At 47.8% G+C, this 27,230-nt stretch overlaps 2 protein-coding genes across 2 annotated transcripts in view; both read left to right on the plus strand.

The window, feature by feature from the left end:
* The window catches only part of LOC309378695 (uncharacterized protein), a 30,885-nt gene extending 16,803 nt beyond the window's left edge, over positions 1-14,082 (plus strand). Inside the window, exons 7-10 of the mRNA XM_081927269.1 lie at positions 2,055-2,332; positions 5,697-5,762; positions 7,120-7,285; positions 12,814-14,082. Of these exons, the coding sequence (XP_081783395.1) occupies positions 2,055-2,332; positions 5,697-5,762; positions 7,120-7,285; positions 12,814-12,876 (573 nt within the window). The 3' untranslated portion in view covers positions 12,877-14,082. The remainder of the gene's footprint in view (positions 1-2,054; positions 2,333-5,696; positions 5,763-7,119; positions 7,286-12,813) is intronic.
* A 4,017-nt stretch (positions 14,083-18,099) lies between these two features.
* The window catches only part of LOC309379803 (uncharacterized protein), a 206,376-nt gene continuing 197,245 nt past the window's right edge, over positions 18,100-27,230 (plus strand). Inside the window, exon 1 of the mRNA XM_081929256.1 lies at positions 18,100-18,163. The gene's annotated coding sequence lies outside the window, so the exon portion shown is untranslated. The remainder of the gene's footprint in view (positions 18,164-27,230) is intronic.

Genomic DNA, 27,230 nt, shown 5'->3' on the forward strand with positions numbered 1-27,230 from the left:
ATGTAAGCCGATAGCCCGGTAGTGGCTGGAAAGGGAGAAAGGAGAAGGTTAGGCCAGCCTTTTCCCAACCAGATGATTTTGCACCTCACATTCAATTCTCTACATTTTCACGTTTATTTTTTAAGCCTTTGTGAAAATTCATCAGTGTTTTAGTGCCACTTTCTTCTAAGAGATCCATATTTCCTTTAATGTAGACATTTTTGCAAGCGCCACCACGCTCCACCCCAATATAATTAGTTTTTTCATTATTGGTATATGCAATTTTGCACATATAAGTTGACTGCATTGCAAAATTCAGACTGGTGTCAATTTTGACCCAGGGGCTGTGTTTCTGCCCATATGTTGTTCCAGGAAGTTCAAATTAGGTTGTTTAGCCTTTACATACAACCTGAACTGAATTTCTCCCATCCCTAGTAGCCAGTGAGTTGAATCAAAGGCTTTATGAGTGGCCTTTGTATCAGTTTTCCATCTGTAAACGGAGCTCGTGATATGTAAACTGCCTCTGAAACACAGAGAATCCATCGCTATCTTACCTATTAAGAAACACAGAGAATCCATCGCTATCTTACCTATTATTACCTATCCATGGCTATCTTACCTATTAGCCACCAATACACAATCCCAAAGCTATGTCGACTAGTAGCCATCTTGTGGCAGGGAGTTCCACAAGCTGATCATGCACTGCATGTGGAAATCGTTGCTTTTGCTAGCCGGAGGGAGGGAACCGAAAGATGGGGGAGGAAGTCATGGAAGAAAGAAGGAGGGGGGAGCTCCCAAGAGATCATTTTGAGATGACGGGAGGAGACTTCACTCCCCACATGCCATTGAGTTGCACCCATTGCGGCCCTAAGTTAAAGTCTCTTAGCAGTAGCTGGAACAAGAGGAAACGCATTGCTGTAAATTACTGCGCAACAGATTGCACAACTAGGATCAGCTGTTGCTCAAGAGAAAACACAAGTGCATGGCCAAACTTCTTCTTCTTTTGCACAAAAATCAGGTGTTGCACAATTCCTGCATTGCAGGGGGTTGGACTAGATGACCCTTGGGCCCCGTTCCAGCTCTACAGCTCCCTTGTTAGCACAACTGGTGCATTGGATTTCTTTGTTGTGCGGCCTTCATACTCTGCCATCCAGTAGCTCAAGGGCTCTTGCGCTAGGGGACAGAGAATATTGGATCCCACCCACTGTCTCTCCAAACCTTCGACCTCCACTGGGGCACATCTGGTTTCTTATCAGAAGTGAACACGGTGCACCTTAAGGATGTGTCGTAACCTGCACTGCTTCTTAATAATAATAATAATAATAATAATAATAATAATAATTACAGTGGTACCTCGGGTTAAGAACTTAAATCGTTCTGGAGGTCTGTTCTTAACCTGAAACTGTTCTTAACCTGAAGCACCACTTTAGCTAATGGGCACTGCCGCTGCTGCTGCCGCTGCCGCTGCGCCACCACTGCACGATTTCTGTTCTCATTCTGAAGCAAAGTTCTTAACCCGAGGTAATATTTCTGGGTTAGCGGAGTCTGTAACCTGAAGCGTATGTAACCCGAGGTACCACTGTATTATTATTATTATTATTATTAATACCCCGTCCCGCTCTGGGCAGCTCTCAACAGAATATTAAAAACACAATAAAACATTAAACCATGAAAACTTCCCTAAACAGGGCTGCCTTCAGATGTCTTCTAAAAGTCAGTTGTTTATTTCCTTGATGTCTGATGGGAGGGCGTTCCACACGGAGGGCGCCACTACCGAGAAGGCCCTTCACCTGGTTCCTTGTAACCTCACTTCTCGCAGGGAGGGAACCGCCAGAAGGCCCTCGGAACTGGACCTCAGTCTCTAGACAGAACAATGGGGGTGGAGACGCTCCTTCAGGTATACTGGGCCGAGGCCGTTTAGGGCTTTAAAGGTCAGCACCAACACTTTGAATTGTGCTCGGAAACGCACTGGGAGCCAATGCAGGTCTTTCAGGACTGGTGTTATGTGGTCTCGGTGGCTGCTCCCAGTCACCAGTCAAGTTGCCGCATTCTGCCTGTCCCAACTTTTCTCCCAGGACAACCCAGTGGCGCGAGACAACCGCTACACCACTGCCATCAAGGAGTCCACTTCCGTGGAGATACTGGACGGGATGTTTCTCCACGATCCGCCAAGTCTTTCCGCTCTCCCTCTGCACATGTGGCCCCTTCTCCGGGAACCGACATCCAATTCAACCGACATAGCCCAAGCCAAAGCAGACCTGAAGGAGGCAGCCAGGAGAGCCTTCGGCGCAAGGCTGCAGCGGAGGAGAGACGACGTCGGCAGCGCTGTGCATCACTTTCATTCCAGGATATTGTAAGTGAAAACGGTGGAACTCACTGCCACAGGAGGGCAGTCACGGCCACCGACTTAGATGGCTTTAAAAGAGGCTGTCCAGGCTGGCTCTGCTCGGCTGCCACAGCTGGAGACCGCGATGCTTTGGAATACCAGCTGATGGAAACCACAGGAGGGGAGAGCATTCCTATGCTCGAATCCTGTTTGCGGGTTTCCCATGGGCGTCTCGTTGGTCATTGTGAGAACCACAATGCTGGACTACATAGGCAGTTGGCTGGATCCACCCGGCTCATGTGCTTATGTTCCTAAGGCATTGGATTCCTGTTTCAGACAGGGTGGAATTGTGTCAGAGGCTGCCATATTCTGTTTATGGTCTACTTTTGAGTGGCAAGTAAGGGACGCAGGTGGCGCTGTGGGTTAAACCACAGAGCCTAGGACTTGCCGATCAGAAGGTCGGCGGTTCTAATCCCCGCGACGGGGTGAGCTCCCGTTGCTCGGTCCCTGCTCCTGCCAACCTAGCAGTTCGAAAGCACGTCAAAGTGCAAGTAGATAAATAGGTACCACTCTGGCGGGAAGGTAAACGGCGTTTCCGTGCGCTGCTCTGGTTCGCCAGAAGCGGCTTAGTCATGCTGGCCACATGACCCGGAAGCTGTATGCCGACTCCCTCGGCCAATAAAGCGAGATGAGCACCACAACCCCAGAGTCGGCCACGACTGGACCTAATGGTCACGGGTCCCTTTACCCTTTATCTTCACCTTTGAGTGGCAAAGACTCTGGAGCCAGTGTTGATGTTTCGTAGGAATAGGCACACAGAATCATAGAATTGTAGAGGTGACCACAAGGTTACCTGCGATGCAGAATCTTTTTGCCCAGTGTGGAGCTCGAACCCCAAACCCTGAGACTGAGTCTCTCTCTCTCTCTCTCTTTTTAAATCATTTTTATTTGATTTTACAAATATAAATTTATAACAGTCCAAATGCATATCCCTATACAGTCATGTTACGTCCGCTTCATGTTACGTTCTTTCAGGTTACGTCCCGCGGCGACCCAGAAGTACCGGAAAGGGTTACTTCCGGGTTTCGCCGCTCGCACATTCGCAGAAGCGCAAAATGACATCGCGCGCATGCGCAGAAGCGGCGAATTGCAACCTGCGCATGTGCAGATGCGCCGCTGCGGGTTGTGTTCGTTTCATGTTGCGAATGGGCCTCCGGAACGGATCCTGTTCGCAACCAGAGGTACCACTGTATAGAGATTTCTCAGAATCTCGAGACTTTCCCCCATCCCTTCCATTGCTCCTATTGTCAACATTTACAACCGCGTATTATTCCATAATCTAAATTTTGTATCCATTCATATTATCCATAGTATTTGTTATGTTACAAGTGCAATTAAAATCCCACTGATGTTTTCATCTGCTGACAGCGGTCTCCTAAATAAATTATAAATTTTCTCCATTCTTTTTTTAAAAAAAGTTTTTGTCTTCTGGGTTCCTGAGCTTTCAAGTCAGATTTGCCATTTCAGCCTAGACTTTTTCTACTTTCCACCTCTGGGCTAGTAGCACCTGTGTGGCTGTTGCTGCATACATAAAAAGTATTTCCCTGCTTGTTTGGGATATCGGTACCTATTTGTTTCGACAGACTGAGAGTTTCATGCTTTACCAACTGAGCTATCTGTAGGAGTTTTCTCTGCATCACAGAGGCACAGGTGAGCCGAGGATGCGGGCAGGCAGTAACGCACCTGGCCCCGTAAGTAGGGTGTGATTTTTTAACTGAATCTAAGGACGACATCAAAGAGGTAGACCTTGGTAGATACTTATGCAGACCAAGGGATCCGGTTATCTTCCAGTGAAGAGCCTTGCTGGGAAAGCTTCAGAAGACATAATATACATTGTGAAAGCTCTCCTTTCCTGTAGACCAGCCTTTCTGAACCTGTGGGTCCCCAGATGTTGTTGAACTACAGCTCCCATCACGCCTAGCTAGCAAGACCAGAGCTCAGGGATGATGGGAGTTGTAGTCCAACAACATCTGGGGACCCACAGGTTGAGAAGCACTGCTGTAGACGGAACCTGTCCAGCTTCTTAGCCATAACTTAGTTCAAAGAGGGCCAGATTTGATGAAGGGCCCCTTTTTTTTAGGATTGAAGTTTTTGAGCTTTTTAAAGGATTTTACCTCAGGAAATAAACTGCTAGAGGGACCAGATTAAACCGACTGGCGGTCCAGATTCGGCCCCCGAAACGGACTTTGGACATGCCTATTATATGGCCAAAGGGTGTTTTTGAGATAATAATAATTTATTATTTATACCCCACCCTCCAACCAAATATTAAAATACAGTAATACATCAAACATTAAAAACTTCCCTAAACAGGGCTGCCTTCAGATGTCTTCTAAAAGTCTGGTGGTAGTTGTTTATTTCCTTGACATCTGGTGGGAGGGTGTTCCACAGAGCGGGTGCCACTACCGAGAAGGCCCTCTGCCTCGTTCCCTGTAACTTGGCTTCTCGCCGTGAGGGAACCGCCAGAAGGCCCTCAGAGCTGGACCTCAGTGTCCGGGCAGAACGATGGGGGTGGAGACGCTCCTTCAGGTGATCAAACAGGCTTGTTTCCAGACTGTCACTTGAGGCTGCTGGTGGTGTAATTTAAAACAGGAGTGAAATTTCACTTGGTCTGTTTCTTCGGCTAGCACACACACCCATGTTTGGATCTTGTTTAGAGATAGGACGTCAGGTGCATTCAGTAGCCTAGCAACAAAGGTTGCTCACTTAAATCAGGAATATGTGTGCATGCAGAGACAGTGGCGTAGCATGGGGGGTGCAGGGGGGCCGGCCACACCGGGCGCAACATCTGGGGGTTAGGGTTAGGGGGCGCAAATCCACGGGTTTGGGGGCGCACATTACTTGCCTTGCCCTGGGTGCTGACAACCCATGCTACGCCACTGTGCAGAGATGGGTATAAAAGTCAAGATTCCATTGCAGTCACTATATGGGGCTACGGTGGGTCTGTAATCAATCGTGTTTGGTGGTTTGACACAGCATTGTGGACTAGCATGATGAAATGGATCTCTCTGCATATTTTCTTCTTCCAAGACCAGAAGATCTGCCTTACAGTAGTTACTGTGTTTGGCTCCATCTTGTCCCTTGAGGCAATAAACACTTTAATCTCAACTGAGTTGGGAAGCAGTTTCCTTAACTCTGGAAAAGGCTGGCCTACTGGAAAGCAGGAAAACTCCGGCGTTCTGCTGGAGCTGTGCAGACTCTGCTGATCATGGCAGAATTTGCAGAACTGACGGTGGGCCTGTGTCTGACAAGTCGTGGCCCAACCAACTTCTACAAGACGTAATAGCTGCCCAGGAATATCAGCTCTGAGTCCCTCTCTCTTGTCTCCTAGGGAACTGCAGGAAGAGTTGACAGGCTACGAAGAAAGACTCAGGCTGGAATTGGATGGGTGCGAAAGGTAAGGAAAGTCATGGTGTGTTTGGAGTGGAGGCAATAGACCATAGGTCATTGCTAGAGCATATGGTTTGTACAAAGAAGGCTCAGCCACCATCCTTGGCATTCTTTCAACTTTAAAGAGCTGGCAAGTGCCAGAGATTGGCGGGCTCGTTTATATTTTGAGGATGATTCATGTTCTTATAGGGACACGGGTGGCGCTGTGGGTTAAACCACAGAGCCTAGGACTTGCCAATCAGAAGGTTGGCGGTTCGAATCCCCGTGACGGGGTGAGCTCCCGTTGCTCGGTCCCTGCTCCTGCCAACCTAGCAGTTCGAAAGCACGTCAAAGTGCAAGTAGATAAATAGGTACCACTCTGGCGGCGTTTCCGTGCGCTGCTCTGGTTCGCGAGAAGCGGCTTAGTCCTGCTGGCCACATGACCCGGAGGCTGTACGCTGGCTCCCTCGGCCAGTAAAGCGAGATGAGCGCCGCAACCCCAGAGTCAGCCACGACGGGACTTAACGGTTAGGGGTCCCTTTCTTGACGTCCCAGGGTCATATTATAAAGTAGTTGCATTCTACTTTATAGGCTCTATAAAGCCTGCCTGCCCTGGGGGCAGGGCCAGCCCCAATGGCGAGACACCGAAGGGTGTTGTTCCTTTGGGGGCTGAATGAGGGCGTGGGCCAGCCCTGTTATGTTAAAATTATCATTTTAATGGGGATGGGGTTTTAACCTGGGTGGGTTCTGTAATATTTTGAGGGTGGGATTGTTTTAAATTGTTGTTAAATGTTATTTCTTACTTTGGATTTTTGTATCTGTGGGCTAGAGTACTGGTTAGGGGCTTTTGTTGGGGAGTGTTTTGATTCTTGGTGTGTATACATTAGTATTGTTAATTGTTTTGATTATCTGGATTATGTTTTGATTATTTTGATTACCGTATTTTTCCATCTATAACACGACCCCTATTTTGAGGGTCTCAAATTTATGAAAATGAGGGGAGATGTGTAAGACGATCCACATTTTTAAACATTATTTTAGAGTAAAAAAAAACCCTAGTCTTACCCACAGAAGAGTATGGTATTTTTTGCATTGTGAACCACCCTGAGATATAGGCTGGTATGTAATAATAATAATAATAATAATAATAATAATAATAATAATACGTTATAAATCAAGCACTGCTAGGAGTTGTTTCTTTTTGTTTTCCAATGTATTTCTTATATATAAAAAAACAGTGTGACGTAAGCAATTTCCCCCCCTGAAAGCGTGGCTCAGAGAAAAAATGTTTGAGAGCCTCTGTGTTAGATGGAGGGAAGACTGATAACACAAGCTGATGAAGCGGAACACAGATTGTTCTTAACAATGTCAACTGTTGCCTCCAGATTCATCCAAGCTCTTCCATCGGAGGATTTCCGAAAGTTGGACAATCCTCAGGAGATTGCAGAAGCCATGGACAAATACCTGTTCACCAAATTCTGGGAAAAGTGGCAGAGGGGCCAAAGGAAGCCTGTCTGTCTACCCTACAAGGAGCTGAGCAAGCCAGAGGATGTAAGGCCTAGTGTGTGGGTGGGTGGGTTTGTGTATATATATGAGATTGCCCGTTCAGAGCGAGGTGCCCTCACTTTGAACTGGCTTTATGACATGATCGTGTAGCCAAATTGGATTGGCCACGTCACAATTCCATCACGTTCATTGTGGGACCCCCAAATGTCTGGGAAGAAGAAGAAGCTGCTCTGGGTTTCCATTTTTGAAAGGCTCCTGAAATATACTCAAAGTCGAGAGTGGATTTCATGCTCTTTATTCAGCTCATAGTGGTGAGGAGGAATGGAAGTTCCCCCAGAATGTCTGCTTTATATACAGTATTTACACAATGGGCCCCACGTGATTGGCTAATTCCGGGATTCACCTGTAGGTCAATCAGGTTGCGGATTCACTCCACCTGGAGCTGGATTGGGTGGCTCCTGTGGACCAATCAGACTGCTGCATTCTGGACCCTATTGCTCTAGGACCAATCAGAGTGCTGCATTCTGGACCCTATTGCTCTAGGACCAACCAGACTGCTGCATTCTGGACCCTATTGCTCTAGGACCAATCAGACTGCTGCATTCTGAATCCTATTGCTCTAGGACCAATCAGACTGCTGCCTTTTGGATCCTATTCAACTCAGTACCTAACAGCACCCAAACATCTCCCTGTTCGGCAGCCAATTGACAACACGCAACTGTGAAAGTTATTTTGACACCCCAAGAATCACTCCTTTTGTACCCAGAATGCCTTAACATTTGGCACAGGATCCATTCTTAGACATGTGCCCCTTTCTTTCATTCCCATGAGTGAAACTTGACTCCCATCTCGTCTCCAGGATCTGTCCAGCCTTCTGGGCATCCGTGTAATTCTCTAGCCATTATCTCTGCCACGCATAACATTTCGCCTATTAATCATTTCCCCTTTTACAGTTGCTCTCAAACAAAACGCCCATCCAGGTGCACAGGTGTGTGTGTGTGGAATGGAAATACCAGCCCAGGCAAAAGGTGACAACATTCGCTCCCAGAAAGGCATGTTGAGCCCACAAAGCTATGTTAGGAATCTGCTCTGTGATTCCTTTCTTTGCTTTGTAGCAGATGCATAATACATAAGCAAAGGCTTCGGGGCGATTTTAGCATCCTGCTGCGACTTCCACAACAGCCTCCCCCAACTTGGTGCCCTCAAGATTTTGCTGGTACGCCCAACTCCCTTCCTCCCTGACCTTAAAAACACAATAGCATGTTGTTGTTGTTGTTTAGTTGTTGAGTCGTATCCAAATCTTCGTGACCCCATGGACCAGAGCACGCCAGGCACTCCTGTCTTCCACTGCCTCCCGCAGTTTAGTCAAACTCATGCTGGTAGCTTCAAGAACACTATCCAGCCATCTTGTCCTCTGTCATCCCCTTCTCCTTGTGCCCTCCATCTTCCCCAACATCAGGGTCTTTTCCAGGGAGTCTTCTCTTCTTATGAGGTGGCCAAAGTATTGGAGCCTCAGCTTCACGATTTGTTCTTCCAGTGAACACTCAGGGCTGATTTCCTTCAGAACGGAGAGGTTGATCTTCTTGCAGTCCATGGGACTCTCAAGAGTCTCCTCCAGCACCAGAATTCAAAAGCATCCATTCTTCGGCGATCAGCCTTCTTTATGGTCCAGCTCTCACTTCCGTACATCACTACTGGGAAAACCATAGCTTTAACTATACGGACCTTTGTTGGCAAGGTGATGTCTCTGCTTTTTAAAATGCATAGAGTGGCTTAAACCCCCCCTTTCATGTTGATTGGGCTGCTCTAGGGTGCTGGAGACAAGGACCCGGCTACATAAATGGGCCTCTGACCCCCTGTAATCCCAGACCGCTACCCCACTGCTCTGGGAACTTTCTCCTTTACCTTCATTTGTGGATCAGCCTAGATGATATTGCTTTTCCTGGCCAAGATGGCCGCCGTTGCGCCAACTTTCCCCTGCCCCCCTCAATTGTGTGCGGTTGTTTTTTTAAAAAATAGTTTTTATTAAAGATTTTCTTGTGTAACAAACAAACAAAGAAAAGCACATAGAATCTCACCGCTTTCAATTCACGGAGTCTTTTTCACAGTTGGCATTCGGTAGGACGTACTGTTGTCATGTATGCGGTTGGGTGAAAAGAGAGAGGACAGAAAAATGGAGGGGATATTGATCTTTCATTCTGTTGTGTAGGGTTTGTGCGGGATTTTTGTGTCAGAGTTACGTGAGTAGGTCCTTTACTTACACAGTGGTTGGTTGTTAAACATAATCCGTTCCAGAAGACCGTTCGACTTCCAAAACGTTTGAAAACCGAGGAGCAATGGGCGGTCAGCAAATTCCATCGAGAAAATGGAGAAACATGCCTCGGAAGCCGCTCAGCTTCTGAGGCGCGTTTGAAAATGGAAGCATTCACTTCTGGGTTTTTGGCGTTTGGGTTCCAAAATTGTTTGGCTTCTGAGATGCTTGAAAACCAAGGTTGCACTGTATACTTCCTTCCTTTGGTCGGCGTCGCGAGAGATTTGAGGGTCTAGTGCTTGGTTGGTTGCGTTCAGTTGGTTGAAATTTGCTTCGCTTGTACAATTGAGTGGGTTGTTGAGTCAGATCAGCTATATCCAGTGCTATTTTTCTAGAAAAAAAGGTGCTGGAACCCACCACGAACCCTCATTCTCTTAGAATGCCAATGGTGCCCACTTGAGAGGTGCCAGAATTGTGTTCCGGTGAGTTTCAGCTGAAAAAGAGCCCTGATCGTATTGATTTGTGTACTGTTGGGTAGGGGGGAGAGATAGGTCATTGGAGCCCCTTCCCCCCCCCATGTTGTGCTGAGTGAGGGTGCTTCCTATTTTGGACCCCTCAGCTTAGAAATGAACTTCTGTGGTGTGTAGAGTTCTAACATGGTGGCTGGGACAATATCTGTCATGGCGTCAGAACTATGTAAAACAATATTGGAGACAAAGCTAGAAAGGCACAAGAACTTATTCTTAAATTGCCGAAATCTCCAGCACTTTCCCTTAGAATTGCTGAAGGATGAAGGACTGGAGAGACTCTATATGAAAGGCTGAAGGCGTCTCATGAGCTTTAGGCGGCTGTAGGATTCTCTGGCAGGGGACTTCCGATGATGGAGTTCCAGTTCGCTTCCCAAGAAGAAAGGGGACCAAAATTAAAACCTGCCCCCCTTTCTTCTTGGGAACTGAACTGGAACTCCTCCATCAGAAATCCCCTGCCAAAGTATCCTACATGTGAATGGGCCCCTTTCGCTCACGAGACGCCGTGATCCAAAAGGGAACTGCTGACATGGAGGTGAAATATGCTGTTTTCTGAGCAGTCCCTGGCACCGTGTGTGACAGCTTTTTTGAACAGCCTGAGCCTGCGGTATGGAACTGGTTGGGAAGAAAGCGCCTGCTACGTTGAGCTGCTGTAAAAGTCTCTCTTCTGGCTAATTTATTAGTCGGCAAAGACTCGGGCTGCCGATTTGGCCCATTGGTTCCGAACAATGCTTGGGGTGGAATTGTCGTCAAAGGGCTTCAGTTTATGAACCTGCCGTCGTTCACTCAAGAGGTGTCGGGCATGATGTTATCCCATCCCAAAACTTGGAACTGCTTAATAAGAGACCCTGCAAGGTCTGTAATCCTAGCATAGCATTGTACAGGTGGGCAGATCATAAATATGGATCTGCTGGTGTGGATCTACTGATGACCACCCCCCTAGGTGGCTTAAGACCCAGGTGCCCTTGATAGAATCGAATAATTGTAGAGACCCCAAGGTTCATCTGGTCCAGCAGTGCAGGGATCTCAACTAAGGCATCCCTGACAGATGGCCATCTAAGTTCTGCTAAGTAGCCTCCAAGGAAGGAGAGTCCACCATCTTCCAAGGGAATCCGTTCTAGCGTTGAACAGCTCTTATAATAACAACAACAACAACAACAACAACAACAACAACTGGTCTCCCCAGCCACTCTGGGCGGCTTCCAACAAAGATTAAAAATACATTAAAATGTCACACATTAAAAGCTTCCCTGAACAGGGCTGCCTTCAGATGTCTTCTAAATGTCAGGTAGTTGTTTATCTCTTCGACATCTGGTGGGAGGGCATTCCACAGGGTGGGTGCCACTACCGAGAAGGCCCTCTGCCTGGTTCCCTGTAACTTGGCTTCTCGCAGTGAGGGAACCGCCAGAAGGCCCTCGGAGCTGGACCTCAGTGTCCGGGCTGAACGATGGGGGTGGAGACACTCCTTCAGGTCTACTGGGCCGAGGCCATTTAGGGCTTTAAAGGTCAACACCAACACTTTGAATTGTGCTTGCAAACGTACTGGGAGCTAATGTAGGTTTTCAGGAATGGTGTTATGTGGTCTCAGCAGCCACCCCCAGTCACCAGTCTAGCTGCCGCATTCTGGATTAGTTGTAGTTTCCGGGTCACCTTCAAAGGTAGCCCCACGTAGAACGCATTGCAGTAGTCCAAGCGGGAGATAACCAAAGCATGCACCACTCTGGCGAGACAGTCCGCAGGCAGGTAGGGTCTCAGCCTACGTACCAGATGGAGCTGGTAAACAGCTGCCCTGGCCACAGAATTGTCCTGCGCCTCCATGGACAGCTGTGAGTCCAGAATGACTCCCAGGCTGCGCACCTGGTCCTTCAGGGGCATAGTTACCCCATTCAGGACCAGGGAGTCCTCCACACCCACCTTACCCCCTGTCCCCCCAAAACAGTACTTCTGTCTTGTCAGGATTCAGCCTCAATCCATTAGCCACCATCCATCCTCCAACCGCCTCCAACCCTCAGAAAGTTCTTCCTGATGTTTAATCTTCCTTGATTTACCTTTGGAGAACCCTCAAGCAAGACCCCGGCACAAGAGCCCTCTACCCTCCTGTAAAGTAAAGGTAAAGGGACCCCTAACCATTAGGTCTAGTCGTGACTGACTCTGGGGTTGCGGCGCTTATCTTGCTTTATTGGCCGAGGGAGCCGGCATACAGCTTCCGGGTCATGTGGCCAGCATGACTAAGCCGCTTCTGGAGAACCAGAGCAGCGCACGGAAACACCGTTTACCTCCCCGCCAGAGCGGTACCTATTTATCTACTTGCACTTTGACGTGGTTTCGAACTGCTAGGTTGGCAGGAGCAGGGACAGAGCAACAGGAGCTCACCCCGTCACGGGGATTCGAACCGCCGACCTTCTGATTGGCAAGTCCGAGGCTCTGTGATTTAACCCACAGTGCCACCCGCATCCCTCCTGTAGCTTCCTGCAGTTGGTATTCAGAAGTGTTACTGCCTCAAGCTGCAGAGGCGAAACATAGCCATCACGGTTGGTAGCCATAGATATAGCCCTCTCTTCCTGCACAAACATGTCCAGTCCTTTTTTAAAGCCATTCAAGTTGTCGGCCATCACTGCCTCTGGTGGCAGGGAGTTCCGCAGTTTAACCATGCAGTGAATGAATCAGCCCTTTTGTTCACCTGCCTTGAGAAAGTGCTTCTTCACACCTTGTTAACAAGATGGCGGTCTGTCCCTTTTGCCCTAGGTTTCCCAGAGTGTTTGTAACGTGCCCATTTCATCTCTTCTCTGCCACAGGTGGTGAACGCTGCTGCTCATCTGCTCTCGAATCTGCCGTGCTGTGTTTCCCCCACCATCTGAAGCCATTTCCTCTGGATATCTTGCCTTCTTCCATCAGTTGTTGGCTCTGGAATCCTGTAGCGTGTGCCTTGACAATCTTTCTCCAAGAGGCCCTAGTCAACAGACACACACACACAAAAACCCACTTTGGATAATTGTTTTGATGCTCTCCTTTCTCCTTGCTGGGATAGATGCTTTGGGGTGGTTTTATTGCACGTGGTGATTTTAGGTGTCATTGCTATTAAAGTTAACCATTGCTTAGCACTAAAGAAGAAGAGTTTGGATTTGATATCCCGCTTTATCACTACCTGAAGGAGTCTCAAAGCGGCTAACACTCTCCTTTCCCTTCCTCCCCCACAACAAACACTCTGTGAGGTGAGTGGGGCTGAGAGACTTCAGAGAAGTGTGACTGGCCCAAGGTCACCCAGCAGCTGCATGTGGAGGAGCGGGGAAGCGAACCCGGTTCACCAGATTATGAGTCCACCGCTCTTGACCACTACACCACACTGGCTCCTGCTAAAGAGCGACTCAAGTGCAGGGGTTGCAAAGAGGACAGTCCCAGAGCCCAGATGCCCAAATTCATGGGAGGACAAAGCTGTCAGCGGCAGCTGGCTATGATCGCTATGTTCTGCCTTCTCAGTCGGAGGCAGGATGCATCTGAAGATGACTTGCTGGGAATGGGGGGAATGTGCTGCTTTTGAACTCGGGTCCTGCTTCCCACCGGGGGCATTTTGTCTGGCCAAAGCGGGAACAGGAGTCAAGAGCCAGAGTCAGTTGTCTACCCACCGCTCTCTAAGGCTTCACCTCTCCAGGTTTTTTTTAAAAAAAATATATTTATTGATTTTTCACAAATAAAAAAAAATACAAATTTTTAATACAGACTGTAAATTACTTTACCCACCATCTTCCCGTCCTCCCCTTCCATGGTTTCCATATTTACCCTTGAATGTTGCATATTTCACACAGACTATTCAATACATCCATTTTAACCTATTGCTTTTATTGTTGTTGGCCTGTCTGAGCCGGGCTTCAGCTGGGGAAGGCAGGATATAATTAATTTTTTTTTTATTATTATCTTGATTAATAACGCTGTTGCTCATGTTTCAAGTCCTGCTCACGTTTTCATCTCGCTATAGTGGTTCTTTAAATACTCAATAAAAGGTCTCCAGTCCTCAAGGGATTTTTCGTTGTGTTGGTCTCTAATCTTCGCTGATCATCTTGCCGGTTCCACATATTCCCCCAGAGTCCGTCCCCCCCCAAGCGCAACCAACAGCGGCAAGAGTCTTGATAGCACAAGGATGGAAGAAGGAGGAAATCCCAACGAATGAACAGCGGCAAAGAAAATTGATGAGCTATGCAGAGTTGGCTAAATTGACATATCAACTGCGGGACAAGGACAACTGTGACTTTAAGGAAGAATGGGAGGTTTTTACAAATTATCTAAAAAGACAACAAAATGAACTGGACTCCTTGGCAGGTTTCGAATAAACATACACAAATTTATTGGTAACACGATAGATGATAGATAGATGATAGATAGATAGGTGATAGATAGATAGATAGATGATAGATGATAGATAGATAGATGATAGATAGATAGATAGATGATAGATAGATATAGATAGATAGATAGATAGATAGATAGATAGATAGATAGATAGATGATAGATAGATATAGATGATAGATGATAGATAGATAGATAGATAGATAGATGATAGATAGATAGATAGATAGATAGATGATAGATAGATAGATAGATAGATAGATAGATAGATAGATAGATAGATATAGATAGATGATAGATAGATAAGGTAAGGTATACGTATAACTTTATAACATGCAGAGAATAATATGTGCTGAGAAATCAGCTGATGGAAGTCCCTGGTGGGAGGGGGGAGGGAGAGATGGAAGGGGGCATAGGGAAAAAGGGGGAAATAATGTATGTGATTATACGATTTGATAATTTGTTATGCTGAAATTGCTTAATAAAAAAAAATTTTTTTAAGAGAGATCCAGCAGGGCTCAGCAAATAGAAGCAAGGGGTGGGAAATCTGAACTGAAAATAAAACCCATCCCAACATGGGGACAGGGACATGGGCAGTTTGCCCTTCTCCCGTTGACTTCATCAAGGGTGTGCACAGCAAACATTCTCCCCTGCCTTTTGCCTCCCAGCACCTGGGATATAGTGGCCGCTGGAGCACAGTGTCTTTTGCAGAAGGGATGGGTGGAAACACATTTTACCCCCTGCAAAGACGCCAGGTGGAAATGCCAGCAGCCTGGCCAGCTGGAAGCCAGATGTGCATGCCATGTTACTCGTGGGAGATCTGTGTTTGGAGTTGTGCCGTGCTGAAATCTGCCCTCCAGTTTCTAGAAAGTTTTCTACCGCAGCATAAGAATATAAGAGCTCCTACAGTGATGGAGATAGGGACGCGGGTGGCGCTGTGGGTTAAATCACAAAGCCTAGGACTTGCTGATCAGAAGGTCAGCAGTTCGAATCTCCGTGACGGAGTGAGCTCCTGTTGCTCAGTCCCAGCTCCTGCCCACCTAGCAGTTCGAAAGCACGTCAAAGTGCAAGTAGATAAATAGGTACCGCTCTGGCAGGAAGCTAAACAGCGTTTCCGTGTGCTGCTCTGGTTTCGCCAGAAGCAGCTTAGTCATGCTGGCCACATGACCTGGAATCTGTACGCCGGCTCCCTTGGCCAGTAAACTAGATGAGCGTCACAACCCCAGACTGGGCGACGACTGGACCTAATGGTCAGGGGTCCCTTTACCTTTACAGTGATGGAGAAATGCAGTGACAAACCTAGACTGCATCTTAAACAGCAGAGATATCATCTTGCCGACAAAGGTCCGTATAGTTAAAGCTATGGTTTTTCCCAGCAGTGATGTATGGAAGTGAGAGCTGGACCACAAAGAAGGCTGATCGCCGAAGAATGGATGCTTTTGAATTCTGGTGCTGGAGGAGACTCTTGAGAGTCCCATGGACTGCAAGAAGATCAAACCTCTCCATTCTGAAGGAAATCAGCCCTGAGTGCTCAGTGGAAGGACAGATCCTGAAGCTGAGGCTCCAATACTTTGGCCACTTCATGAGAAGAGAAGAGTCCCTGGAAAAGACCCAGATGTTGGGAAAGATGGAGGGCACAAGGAGAAGGGGACGACAGAGGACAAGATGGTTGGACAGTGTTCTCATCCATTCTGAAGGAAATCAACACTGTGTGCTCAATGGAAGGACAGATCCTTCCATGTTTCAGCTTGTCAATATCCTTCTTAGATTGTGGTACCCAGAACTGAACTCCAGGTGTGGTCTGACTGAGGTGGAATAGAGCGGTACCATCACTTCCCCTGGAAGTTGTAGACCTGCAAGGTTGGGAGGGACCTTGAGTCATCTAGTCCAACCCTCTGCAATGCAGGAATTGCAATGCAAGAATCGCAGCTCGCTTGGTTCGAGCACAGCTCAGGCTCTGGATTCCTAAAGGAGCAGGAACTTTTTTTACGAAATGCATGCACTCACGACTTTTCTAAAAAAGAAAAATAAGAAACCACTTTGGCTGCCTGCCAGTTCTCCTCCCTCTTGCACCAGGGAGAAGAAAAGCTGAGGTTTAAAGTTGTCAAAGGGGCTTGTCAAAGCGAAATGGAGAGTGCTGAGATGCGGAGATAAACGGGGCTGCTGGAACATTTCTTGGTCCCATTCCAAGGGAAGCATTTTTCAAGCGTTCGAGCAATCAGCCATGTTCGAAAGCAATCAAGGGAAGTCGGGGGACGGGGGGGGGGGACAGGCAGGAGATGGGCCAGAAAACAAAGGCGCTGGTGGGAAATTGCCGCCAAGAGCAAACAACTCTCCATCTTAACAAACTTGAGGTTTCAGAGAAAGGGAGTCTTGTTTGCCAGAAGGGCTGGATTCAAACATGCAACAAAATAGCCGGGCGTGAAGGAATTTGGAATGAGAGTAGGGAGTATGTAACATTTTAAAAAGCCTATAATTTTGAAAGATCTTCTCAAGTAGAAATATAACGTTTCAAGGAAGAGGTTTAGACTAAAATCTCTCTCCCTGATGGGCTCACTTTCTGCTTGCAGGGAGGCTTAGGAAAGAAAAGGAGGGAGCATTTGAAAATTCCCCACGTTACTGTGGTACACAGTCAACCCCATCATTGTGTTGTTGTTGTTTAGTCGTGTCCGCCTCTTTGTGACCCCCTGGACCAGAGCACGCCAGGCCCTCCTGTCTTCCACTGCTTCCCGCAGTTTGGTCAAACTCATGCTGGTAGCTTCAAGACCACTGTCCAACCATCTCCTCCTCCATCGTCCCCTTCTCCTTGTGCCCTCCATCTTTCCCAACATCAGGGTCTTTTCCAGGGAGTCTTCTCTTCTCATGAGGTGGCCAAAGTCTTGGAGCCTCAGCTTCAGGATCTGTCCTTCCAGTGAGCAGTCAGGGCTGATTTCCTTCAGAATGGAGAGGTTTGATCTTCTTGCAGTCCATGGGACTCTCAAGAGTCTCCTCCAGCACCAGAATTCAAAATTGTTGTTGTTGTTATTAAGGCCCGAACCAATGGATTCAAGTTCCAAGAAAGGAGATTCTGACTAAACATCAGGGATAATTTTCTGACAGCAGGAGCCGTTCGGCAATGGAACAGGCTCCCTTGGAACGTGGCGGACGCTCCTTCATAGGATGTTTTTAAGCAAAGGTTGGACAGCCTTCTGTCGGGGATTCTGTAGCTGCATTGCAAGGGGTTGGACTAGATGAGCTCTGGCGTTCCCTTCCAGCGCCGTGATTCACCCTCCCTCCCTCCCTCTTTCCCTGTCTCTCAGGTGTTTGATGGCTGCTCCGTTCGGGGGGCTGTTCTTGCTGAGGAATTCCACAACGCAGACTGTTATGGATGTATTTTGCCCATGAGGTATATAGGGGGGGGGCTTGCCTCCCTCTCACATTCCTTATTGCAAGCATCACAAGGAGAAATGGGACCACTGCAAAAAAAAAAAAAGTCTGCCTGACAGCCAGGAATCAAAGAATAAGCCCCATGGCAGCCCCTCCTCCTCCTTCCTCACAACTTTTCCCCAACTCTCTGCTCAGAGTTTGGGGGTCTTTTTTCCGCTCTTCTTGCTGACACGGGAACTGCAGCCGCTTGGCGATTCTTGCAGGGACAGCCTGGTCTGCCTGCAGCTTGGATGGTGTTTTATTATTGAAAAAGACCCAGTTGGAGAGAGGATCGAGCCCTTGGCCTCTGGGACAGACGAGGCCGCTGGACAAAGTTTTGCTGTTCATAGTGTTTTATCGCTGCAGTGGCCAAGCATGTGCCCACAAGCTCAGATCAGGTAAGTGGTGCTACTATCGCCTTCAGCAGAGCTCAGGGTTGGGTGGTTTCTTTCTCGACTCACTCCCAGCAAAGCAAATTGCCGCATTTTAGAAGTAGGAATTGGGGACGGGGGGTAGAATATTGTTTCAGCATGCTTTCAAAGGAAAGCCTACTTAATTCACACTACGCGAGCCAAAACACGCCGTGCTTTGACATTCGTGTTTCTCCAGATTTTGCAGTGCTGTTCTCCAGCGAAGGAAGGTGTACAAAAATGCATGTAACAGGGTAAAGAATGCATAGAAATTCATATAATCGTGAAAATAAGATAGCGAAAATGCATCTTATTAGGGGGAAGTGCTTTGCAGAAATGTGCATGTTACGTACAGAAATGTGAATGTTAGGATAAATTCACAGCAAAATGCTGGAGAATTTCCATGATGAGTTGTTGGTTGTTGTTGTTGTTTTAAAAAATGCAAACTGGTGTGGAAATGTGGAGGACTGATAGGACAAATGAGAAACTCGGAGGAACAAAAATCTACAGATTCACCAAGGACTAAAGGCAAGTTCTTATTAGCCCCTATTTGTTTCACTAGAGAGTTATGCACAGGGTTAAATCTCCTGTTGAAATCTGGGCGGCTTTAACACTGTAATTCTACACAGGGGAAACAAGTCCACATTGTCACTGAAGGGACTTTTGTCACTTGCTATCTTCTGGAACCTTCTGCATCTCTCCTCAGAAGTACACCCTACTGTGTTGAAAGGGGTTTGCTCGCTTGTTAAGCTACAGGGTTTCCCCCTGAAAGTGCAAGACTTTGGTGGGATTTTGTTGTTGGCTGTTTGTGCTATCCTATGCAAAGCATCCTGATTGGTGCCAGTTGGTGGCGATAATAATAATAATAGTAATAATTTATTATTTATTCCCCAGCCACTCTGGGCAGCTTCCAACAAAATATTAAAATACAGTAATGCATCAAACATTAAAAGCTTCCCTAAACAGAGCTGCCTGTTTTAGATGTCTTCTAAAAGTGGTAGTTGTTTTTCTCTTTGACGTCTGGTGGGAGGGAGTTCCACAGGGCGGGTGCCACCACCAATAAGGCCTTCTGCCTGGTTCCCTGTAACTTCTCGCAGCGAGGGAACCGCCAGAAGGCCCTTGGCGCTGGACTTCCGGGCTGAACGATGGGGGTGGAGATGCTCCTTCAGGTATACTGGACCGAGGCCATTTAGGGCTTTCAAGGTCAGCACCAACACGTTGAATTGTGCTCGGAAACGTACTGGGAGCCAATGTAGTTTAACGGATGAATTTTGGATACAGTGGAGATTTAAAAGATTTGGATTATTATAAAAGATGCAGGAGGAAATAGCTAACAAGAGGACCCACGAAGGGGGTGGAGGGAACTCCAGGAGATTTTTTTGGAATCTTGTGTTTATGTTGCATGTTGAATATGTGATTGTAAAACTGTAATTTGAAAAATGAACAAAAAAGAATTCCAAAGCTGTGGATTTTCACAGGACATGAAATTGCTTTACTGAAATTTGCACACACACACATCCATAAATATCCCTGTGCACAGAGGAATGTTGGATATCTGCCCAATTCAAGATCTGGGTGGGATGAGAGGAAGAGCTTTCTGGATACCCTTCCATGACTTTGCTGCTTGCAGGCGTCTGGGTCATTCGTATGCAAATAACGTCAGGGTTGGGCCAAGAATGTAGACCCGTCTTCCCAAACCTCACACACCTTGTATGGGTATCACCCAATTCCACCTGCTGCAAATTGGGAATGTTCTGCTTCTTGGCCTGAATTTCATTGCATCTCACATAACACTAGAGCTCACACAGACATCCCATAAAGCTGAACGTCGGGGAAGATAACAAGAAAGTACAGCTTCACACAGCAGTTAGTTAACTTGCGGAACTCCCTCCCACAGGAGACAGGCATGGTCATCAACCTAGATGGCTTTAAAAGAGGATGAGGGAAATTCATGAAGGATAAGGCTATCAAGGAACATAAAGACATAAGTAGAACCTGCTGGATGAGGCCAGTGGCCCGTTTGGTCCAGCATCCTGTTCTCACAGTGGCCAACCAGATGCCCCAATGGGAAAGCCGCAAGAAGGATTCGAACACAAGAGCCTTCTCCCCTCACTCCATGGCCTCTAGCAAGTGGTGCTAGCAAGGGCTGATGGGAGTTGTAGTCCAGAACATCTGGGGGACATTCAGGTAGGCAAAGGCAAGCCTAAAGAGCTTGGTTCTCCTCCTTGATCTTATGAAGAAATGCAGAGTGGGTGCTTTCTCGTGAGTAGGGGATGTTGGCGAATGAAAACAGACCAAGTAATAATAATAATAATAATAATAATAATAATAATAATAAATTTTATTTATACCCTGCCAGGCTCAGGGCGGCTAACACCAATAAAATCACAGTAAAAACATAATATGGGAAAAGGGGGGAAAGGGGGGAAATTAAAATACAGGTTAAAATGCAATTTAAAATGCAGCCTCATTTTAAAAGTAGCTGATAGATCAAGACCATAAGGGGAGGGAAACATAAGGGTCAGACTGAGTCCAAACCAAAGGCCAGGTGGAACAGCTCTGTCTTGCAAGCCCTGCGGAAAGATGTCAAGTCCCGCAGGGCCCTGGTCTCTTGGGACAGAGCGTTCCACCAAGTCGGGGCCAGTACCGAAAAGGCACCGGCCCTAATTGAGACCAATCTAACCACCTTGCTACCTGGGACCTCCAAAATGTGGAGTGGAAATCGCCTTTTCTGCTTATTTGTCTCGTGTCCGGAACAGAAATTAATCCAGTAAATACGACCAGTTGCTTTCAAGATAGGTGGCTGACGGCATCGCATTGCCCTGCCTTGCAAAGTGTTTCTTTTGCATTGAAATGACCGAGAATAACATAAGGACAACGCAATTGACGTAACTTCTTGTTGGCATCCATCTGTCTCGAGACACAACGGAGTGTGCCTCTGGTGCATTAGCCGCACCAAAGTGACCTCCCTGGGCAGTGTGTCTGGAGGTCCTGGGCTGAATGGTCTCTTTAAATTTGAAGATGTGTATTTCTTTAAAGGCCAGAGCAAACAACATGACCTAGTTTTACAGCTGTGAAGCACTATAGCAGGTGCTGTTAAAGTAGAGGTAAAGGTAAAGGGACCCCTGACCATTAGATCCAGTCTCTGGGGTTGCGGCATTCATCTCGCTTTATTGGCTGAGGGAGCCGGCGTACAGCTTCCGGGTCATGTGGCCAGCATGACTAAGCTGCTTCTGGCGAAGCAGAGCAGCGTACGGAAACACCATTTACCTTCCCGCTGGAGCGATGCCTATTTATCTACTTGCACTGGCCTGCTTTCGAACTGCTAGGTTGTCAGGAGCAGGGACCGAGCAACGGGAGCTCACCCCGTCACGGGGATTTGAACCGCCGACCTTCTGATCGGCAAGCCCTAGGCTCTGTGGTTTCTTGCATCCATACAGTCAACCCAACATCCCCAGCAATGCCAAGCAGTGCATTTTAGTGTGTGCCAAGGAGAGGGCCTCTTTAAAAGCGCTTCCTTCAGCTGTTCTGTGCTAACAACTAGGGCATATCTCCCAGGATGGGGGAGAAGTGAGTGTGGGCACCCCGTCCCCGAAATCTGGATTCTCGCCCTGTCTGTTTGAGAGCTGTGTTGCTAATTTCCTCCAGCCTCGCTTTCCAAAGATGTCTTTCCAAGATTCTGCCCTGGCTTGTTCCAGCTGTTTAGCCTGGATGGGTGCCAGAAGTCATTCTTCTCCAGATAAAACAGCAGAAAGGACTCTTTGTGCATTTCAATGGCATATTAAGAAAAGGTGAGAGCGGTCTTTCCAAATCTGAAAACACTCTCATTCAAGGCACATTCAACAGAGCCCAGGTTTAATCCCCTGCCTGGCAATCAGCAAAAGGGGACAAATTTATGAATGGCCGACGCAGCTTTCTGCAGAACCCCGTATTTTGCTCCGTATCGACACGGCTGGCACTGGGAGAGAAAGCCTTGAGTGGAAACATCTGGGGAATGTCATCCTTGAGAGCCGTTTGCTAATGTGAGAAGTGGGTTGCTGATTGAATAGAGGCCCCCCGGATTTGTTAGATTGGAAACAAATTTGAAAATGAATTAAAGTTGGTGTGTGCTATGAATGCAGCTGGCAGCGTTGTATGGGTGTGCAAAGAGATGGGTAGGAAAAGAAAACTGAATGCTGCTTTGGCCGATACAAGTTTCAGGTGTGCAAGGCAGGGGATGTGGGGGGTGGGACAACGACTGAGCAGAAATGCCCCTTTATCACTTCCTCAGGCAATCATTAAGTTGGGGAAGGGGTTTCAGGAGGTGAATAAAAAGTGGGATGAAAGCTCTCACGCTGGTGCTCTTGGCAGGTGGCTGCAGATCACACACACAGACACACACACATACACTGCCACTGTGGCACAGAATAATAGAATTGTAGAATGGGAAGGGACCCCCCCAGGTCATCTAGTCCAACCCCCTGCAGTGCAGGAATTGCAATTAAATAATTCCTGACAGATGGCCATCCAACCTCTGTTTAAATGCCTCCATTGAAGAACCACCTTCCATGGGAGTCTGTTCCACTGTCAAACTGTCTGAAATTAGCTTCTTCTTTCTCAGAATCTGCTTTCTTGTAATTCGAATCCATTGGTTTGGTTTGTCCTCTCTGGAGCAGCAGAAAACAAGCTCACTCCATCTTCCATTGGACAACCCTTGAGATATTTGAAGATGGCTCTCGTATCTCCTCTCAGTCTTCTCTTTTCCTCATAAGGCATGGTTTTCAGACCCTTGATCATCTTGGTTGCCCCCCTCTGCTCCTTAAATTGTGGCACCCAGAACTGGACACAGTATTCCAAGTGGGATCTGACTGAGGCAGAATACCATCACTTCCTTGATTGGGACTCTACAGTTCTGTTGATGCAGCCTAGAATAGCATTAGCTGTTTTTGCTGCTGCATCACACTGTTGACTCATGTTCAGATTGTGATCTACTAAGACCCCAAGATCCTTTTCACATGTACTGCTGGCAAGCCAGGTGCGCCGCTCCCAATTTCATTCTGTTAGTTCTGGTCCAGCTGTCCAGTCTGTTAAGGTCATCTGGAATCTTGATTCTATCTTTTGAGGTTTTAGTTGCCCCTCCCCGGTTTGTTGTCACCTACAGATTTGATGAGCAAGCCGTCAGTTCCTTCATCCAAGTCATTTATGAAGATGTTGAACAAGGACCAATGAGCTCAGCTTCTCTTTGAAAGACTGGTGAGATTCATTGTTCCAGTTGGGCAGGGATTCTTCCAAGCTTGACTGAAATGCTAATCTGAAATCATTTCCTTCTTCTTCTAAACTTGGACCAAGGAGTTGTTTTGGTGGTGTGTGCTTTTGCATTCAGGCGCAACAATAGATACTGTTGCCAAAGAACGAGTTGATGACACAGAGGAGTTGCCAGTCAAATTCTGCTTGGTCATTGCCTGGGCAAGTTTGCTGGGCGTTTACAAAGCCAGGTTTTCAATCATCTTTTATTGACCAGACCTTGCCAAGAATTCTCACTCACATACACCTTGTTCTTTCTTCTTAACATTGCTAGGCAGTTTGTGGCCTCTCCAGACGTGGATTAATAGCCATTTGCAAACAAATAGCGTATTTTTCGCTCCATAAGACACACTTTTTTCCTCCTAAAAAGTAAGGGGAAATGTCTGTGCATCTTATGGAGCGAATGCGTGGGCCCTGGAGCTGAATTGCCCAGGGGCAAAAAGCAGATCGTGCTTTTTTTTTAGAAAGAGGGAAGGAGGTGTTGAAACGCTGAGCAGCTGATCGGCAAGCGATCAGGAGGGAGATAAGGGACTCTAGAGATAAAGGAAGCTGCCTGGGAGGGGGGAGGTAAAGACAGCAAACTTGCAAGGAGAGGAGACAGGAATACCAAGAAAAGCAACGAGGAGATAAATTAGAAGAAAAAGAGGAGCAAAAAACTGCTCCAGCTAAGGAAAAGTCACTAAGGCAAACAAGAGGGAAGGGAAACAAAAAAAATTCCTTCCAGTAGCACCTTAAAGACCAACTAAGTTAGTTCTTGGTATGAGCTTTCGTGTATCTGAAGAAGTGTGCATGCACACGAAAGCTCATACCAAGAACTAACTTAGTTGGTCTTTAAGGTGCTACTGGAAGGAATTTTTTTTGTTTTGACTATGGCAGACCAACACGGCTACCTATCTGTAAGAGGGAAGGGGGTGTTGAAACAAAGCCGCTGAGCAGCTGATCGGCAAGTGGTCAGGAGGGAGATAAGGGACTTTAGAGATAAAGGAAGCTGCCTGGGAGGAGCGGGAGGTAAAAGCACATGGATCCTAAGGATTTTTGCATTGGGTCACCCCAAATTCACCATCAGATCACATAGCATGTCCATGGCCTAGCTAGCAAGGTCAGAGCTCAGGGATGATGGGAGTTGTAGTCCAACAACATCTGGGTACCCACAGGTTGAGAACCGCTGAAAAAGATGAACGCAGGGGAGCTTTCCTAAAGGGGTGTGTGCTCAATCCCCAAAACAGTGCGTAGGAAATATGGAAATGTAAGAAGCATCATGGCTGCATCTTGACCCTGCATTGCATTTCCAGCAAACCCTTCCCCACTTAGAAGCTTATGAGTGGGGCATGAAGGCAAAACCAGGAGCATAAAAACACATGCCCAGATCAAAGAAAGTTCTTCTTAACACAGCACATAGTTAAACTATGGAACTGCAGGAGGCAGTGATGGCCACTAACACAGATAGCTTTAAAAGAGGTTAGTACAGATTCATGGAGAAAGCTATCAATGGCTACTAGTCCTGATGGCTATGCTCTACCTCCACAGTTGGAGGCAGATGTGCCAACTCTAGGGGCCGAGATGTCTTTAACCCCTTGTATATTTGTTGGAGGGACGCGGGTGGCGCTGTGGTCTAAACCACTGAGCTTAGGGCTTGCCGATGAGCTCCCATTGCTCGGTCCCAGCTCCTGCCAACCTAGCAGTTTGAAAGCACGCCAGTGCAAGTAGATAAATAGGTACTGCTCCGGTGGGAAGGTAAGCGGTGTTTCCGTGCGCTGCTGTGGTTTCGCCAGAAGCGGCTTAGTCCTGCTGGCCACATGACCCAGAAAAACTGTCTGCGGACAAACGTCGGCTCCCTCGGCCAGTAAAGCAAGATGAGCACCGCAACCCCAGAGTCATTCACGAATGGACTTAACTGTCAGGGGTCCTTTACCTTTTTATATTTGTTGAAGGGGGCCGGGCTTTGCAGCATCAGTGGCCAGCTCTTCTAGAGTGCTCAGCCTCCTCCAGGGCATTTTCCAAGCAAGCAGAGACTGTGCCTATATGTAGCCAACTTCTCTTCCACCCTTTTCATGCCTCTTCTGGTTCTGGGAGACAAGTGGGAAGGGAAGCTTGTCGCGGCAAGCGCGGGAGAGACCCACGACTCTTCACTGGCCGAACTCATCTCTGCCTCTTGGTCTCCTTCCTCTTCCTGCTTCAGCTTCTGCCTTTGATTCTGGACTGCTCTCTTCCACAGACTCTCCCAGCTCACCAAGCCCTGTTACCTCTACAGCCTCTGACACATCCTCTTCCCGGTCTTCTCCCTCCAACCAGTCACCACCGTCCCACCACCACTGCTCCGGCTCTGAGCCCTCTTCCCTTAAGGGGCTTCCCAGCCGGTTCCTCCCACCATTCCAACCAGTCCTTGACCGCTAGGCTGAGAGGCAGGGACTGGACTGAGGTCACCCAGTGAGCTTCATGGCTGAGTGTGTTTTTGAACCCTGTCCTCCCAGGTCCTAGTCCGCCACTCTAACCACTACACCACACTGCCTTCTTATGTCCTTTAGGACAGCAGGGAGAGAGGTCTTCCCCGAACACAGGGTATTATTGGAACTCTTGTTCCCCTCCTCCTCCTGCTCGTTCCAGCGCAGGATCCAAGCGGGCAGCCCAGAAACCAGCTCGGGGCAAATTTGTGCATGATCACATCCTCTCAGCAAACGCGGCTGTCAGCTTGAGTGAGTGGAAATGTCATTTTTACAATCAACCCTGGAGCCACGATTCAAGCGATTCTATCTGACTTAGTCATTTGCTTTCGCTCTCCAGTGGGATAAAAAAAAACCCTTGTGTGGGATTTGCCGGGCCTGGGATTCAGGCTCGGTCTGCTCAAAAGCCAGGAGAGAATATTCTGGCAGATCTTGAGGCTGCCACACACGCCCTCGATTTTCTCCCCAGGCGAATGCTCCACAGGTGCTCCCACTGACGAAAGTGTGCACCTGGTTTGCAAACAAGATGGCGGCCTGTCGCAGCCTGTGCGTAACTCTAGCCTTTTGTCTCTAGATTCCAGACGTCAGCTTTCGCCTGCCTCTGTGCTGGCTGGGGCTGAAGGAAGTTGTAGTTCGAAACATCTGGAAGTCACCAGGGTGGTGAAAGCTGCTCTAAACACAGCTGGTGAGGAGGACCCGACTATCAATGGCTGCTAGCCAGCGTGACTGCGGACACTATCAGAGGCAATATGTCTCTGAATTCCAGTTGTTGAGAATCGCAGATGGGGAGATTTCTGCTGTTGCTTTCAGGACCTGCTGTTGGGATTCCTGCTGGGATATCTGGTTAGCCACTGAGAAAGCCACTTCCACCCTTTGGAGGAGGTGGGGTTGCGGGCTTCACGGCCCAGCCTCGCGCAATTGGGGGGATTCCCAGCCGTGTCACTCCCTGGCCAGCCAATCGGCTGGCTCTGGGGGTGTGGCTTGCCCTATTTAAGGCAGGACACGGCTGGGGCTCTCCCTCTTTTCCCACCTACCAGTTTTTCTTGTTTCCCACCCTCCCGCCCTATAAGGTTTTCATTCCTTGACCTTGCTACGGACCTTGGTTGGTCGCCGTTGAGGGGCCTGGTAGGAATTTTTCCACTTGGCAAATTGGCACCAGCCACTTGGTTTTCGCCTATCTCATAACAAATCATCACGACTTTCTTGGCATTGGCGGTTTGGCATTCATATTGTTCTGTAGTTGGAAGAGGGGAGGTAATGCCATCACCTGCCCTGCATATTGAAGGGTAGCCCGATAAAGGATTCTGGGGGGCATGGCCCTGTCTGAAGCC

Source organism: Podarcis melisellensis, assembly GCF_964234715.1.
Source record: "Podarcis melisellensis genome assembly, chromosome: 10".
Taxonomy (NCBI): Eukaryota; Metazoa; Chordata; class Lepidosauria; order Squamata; family Lacertidae; genus Podarcis; species Podarcis melisellensis.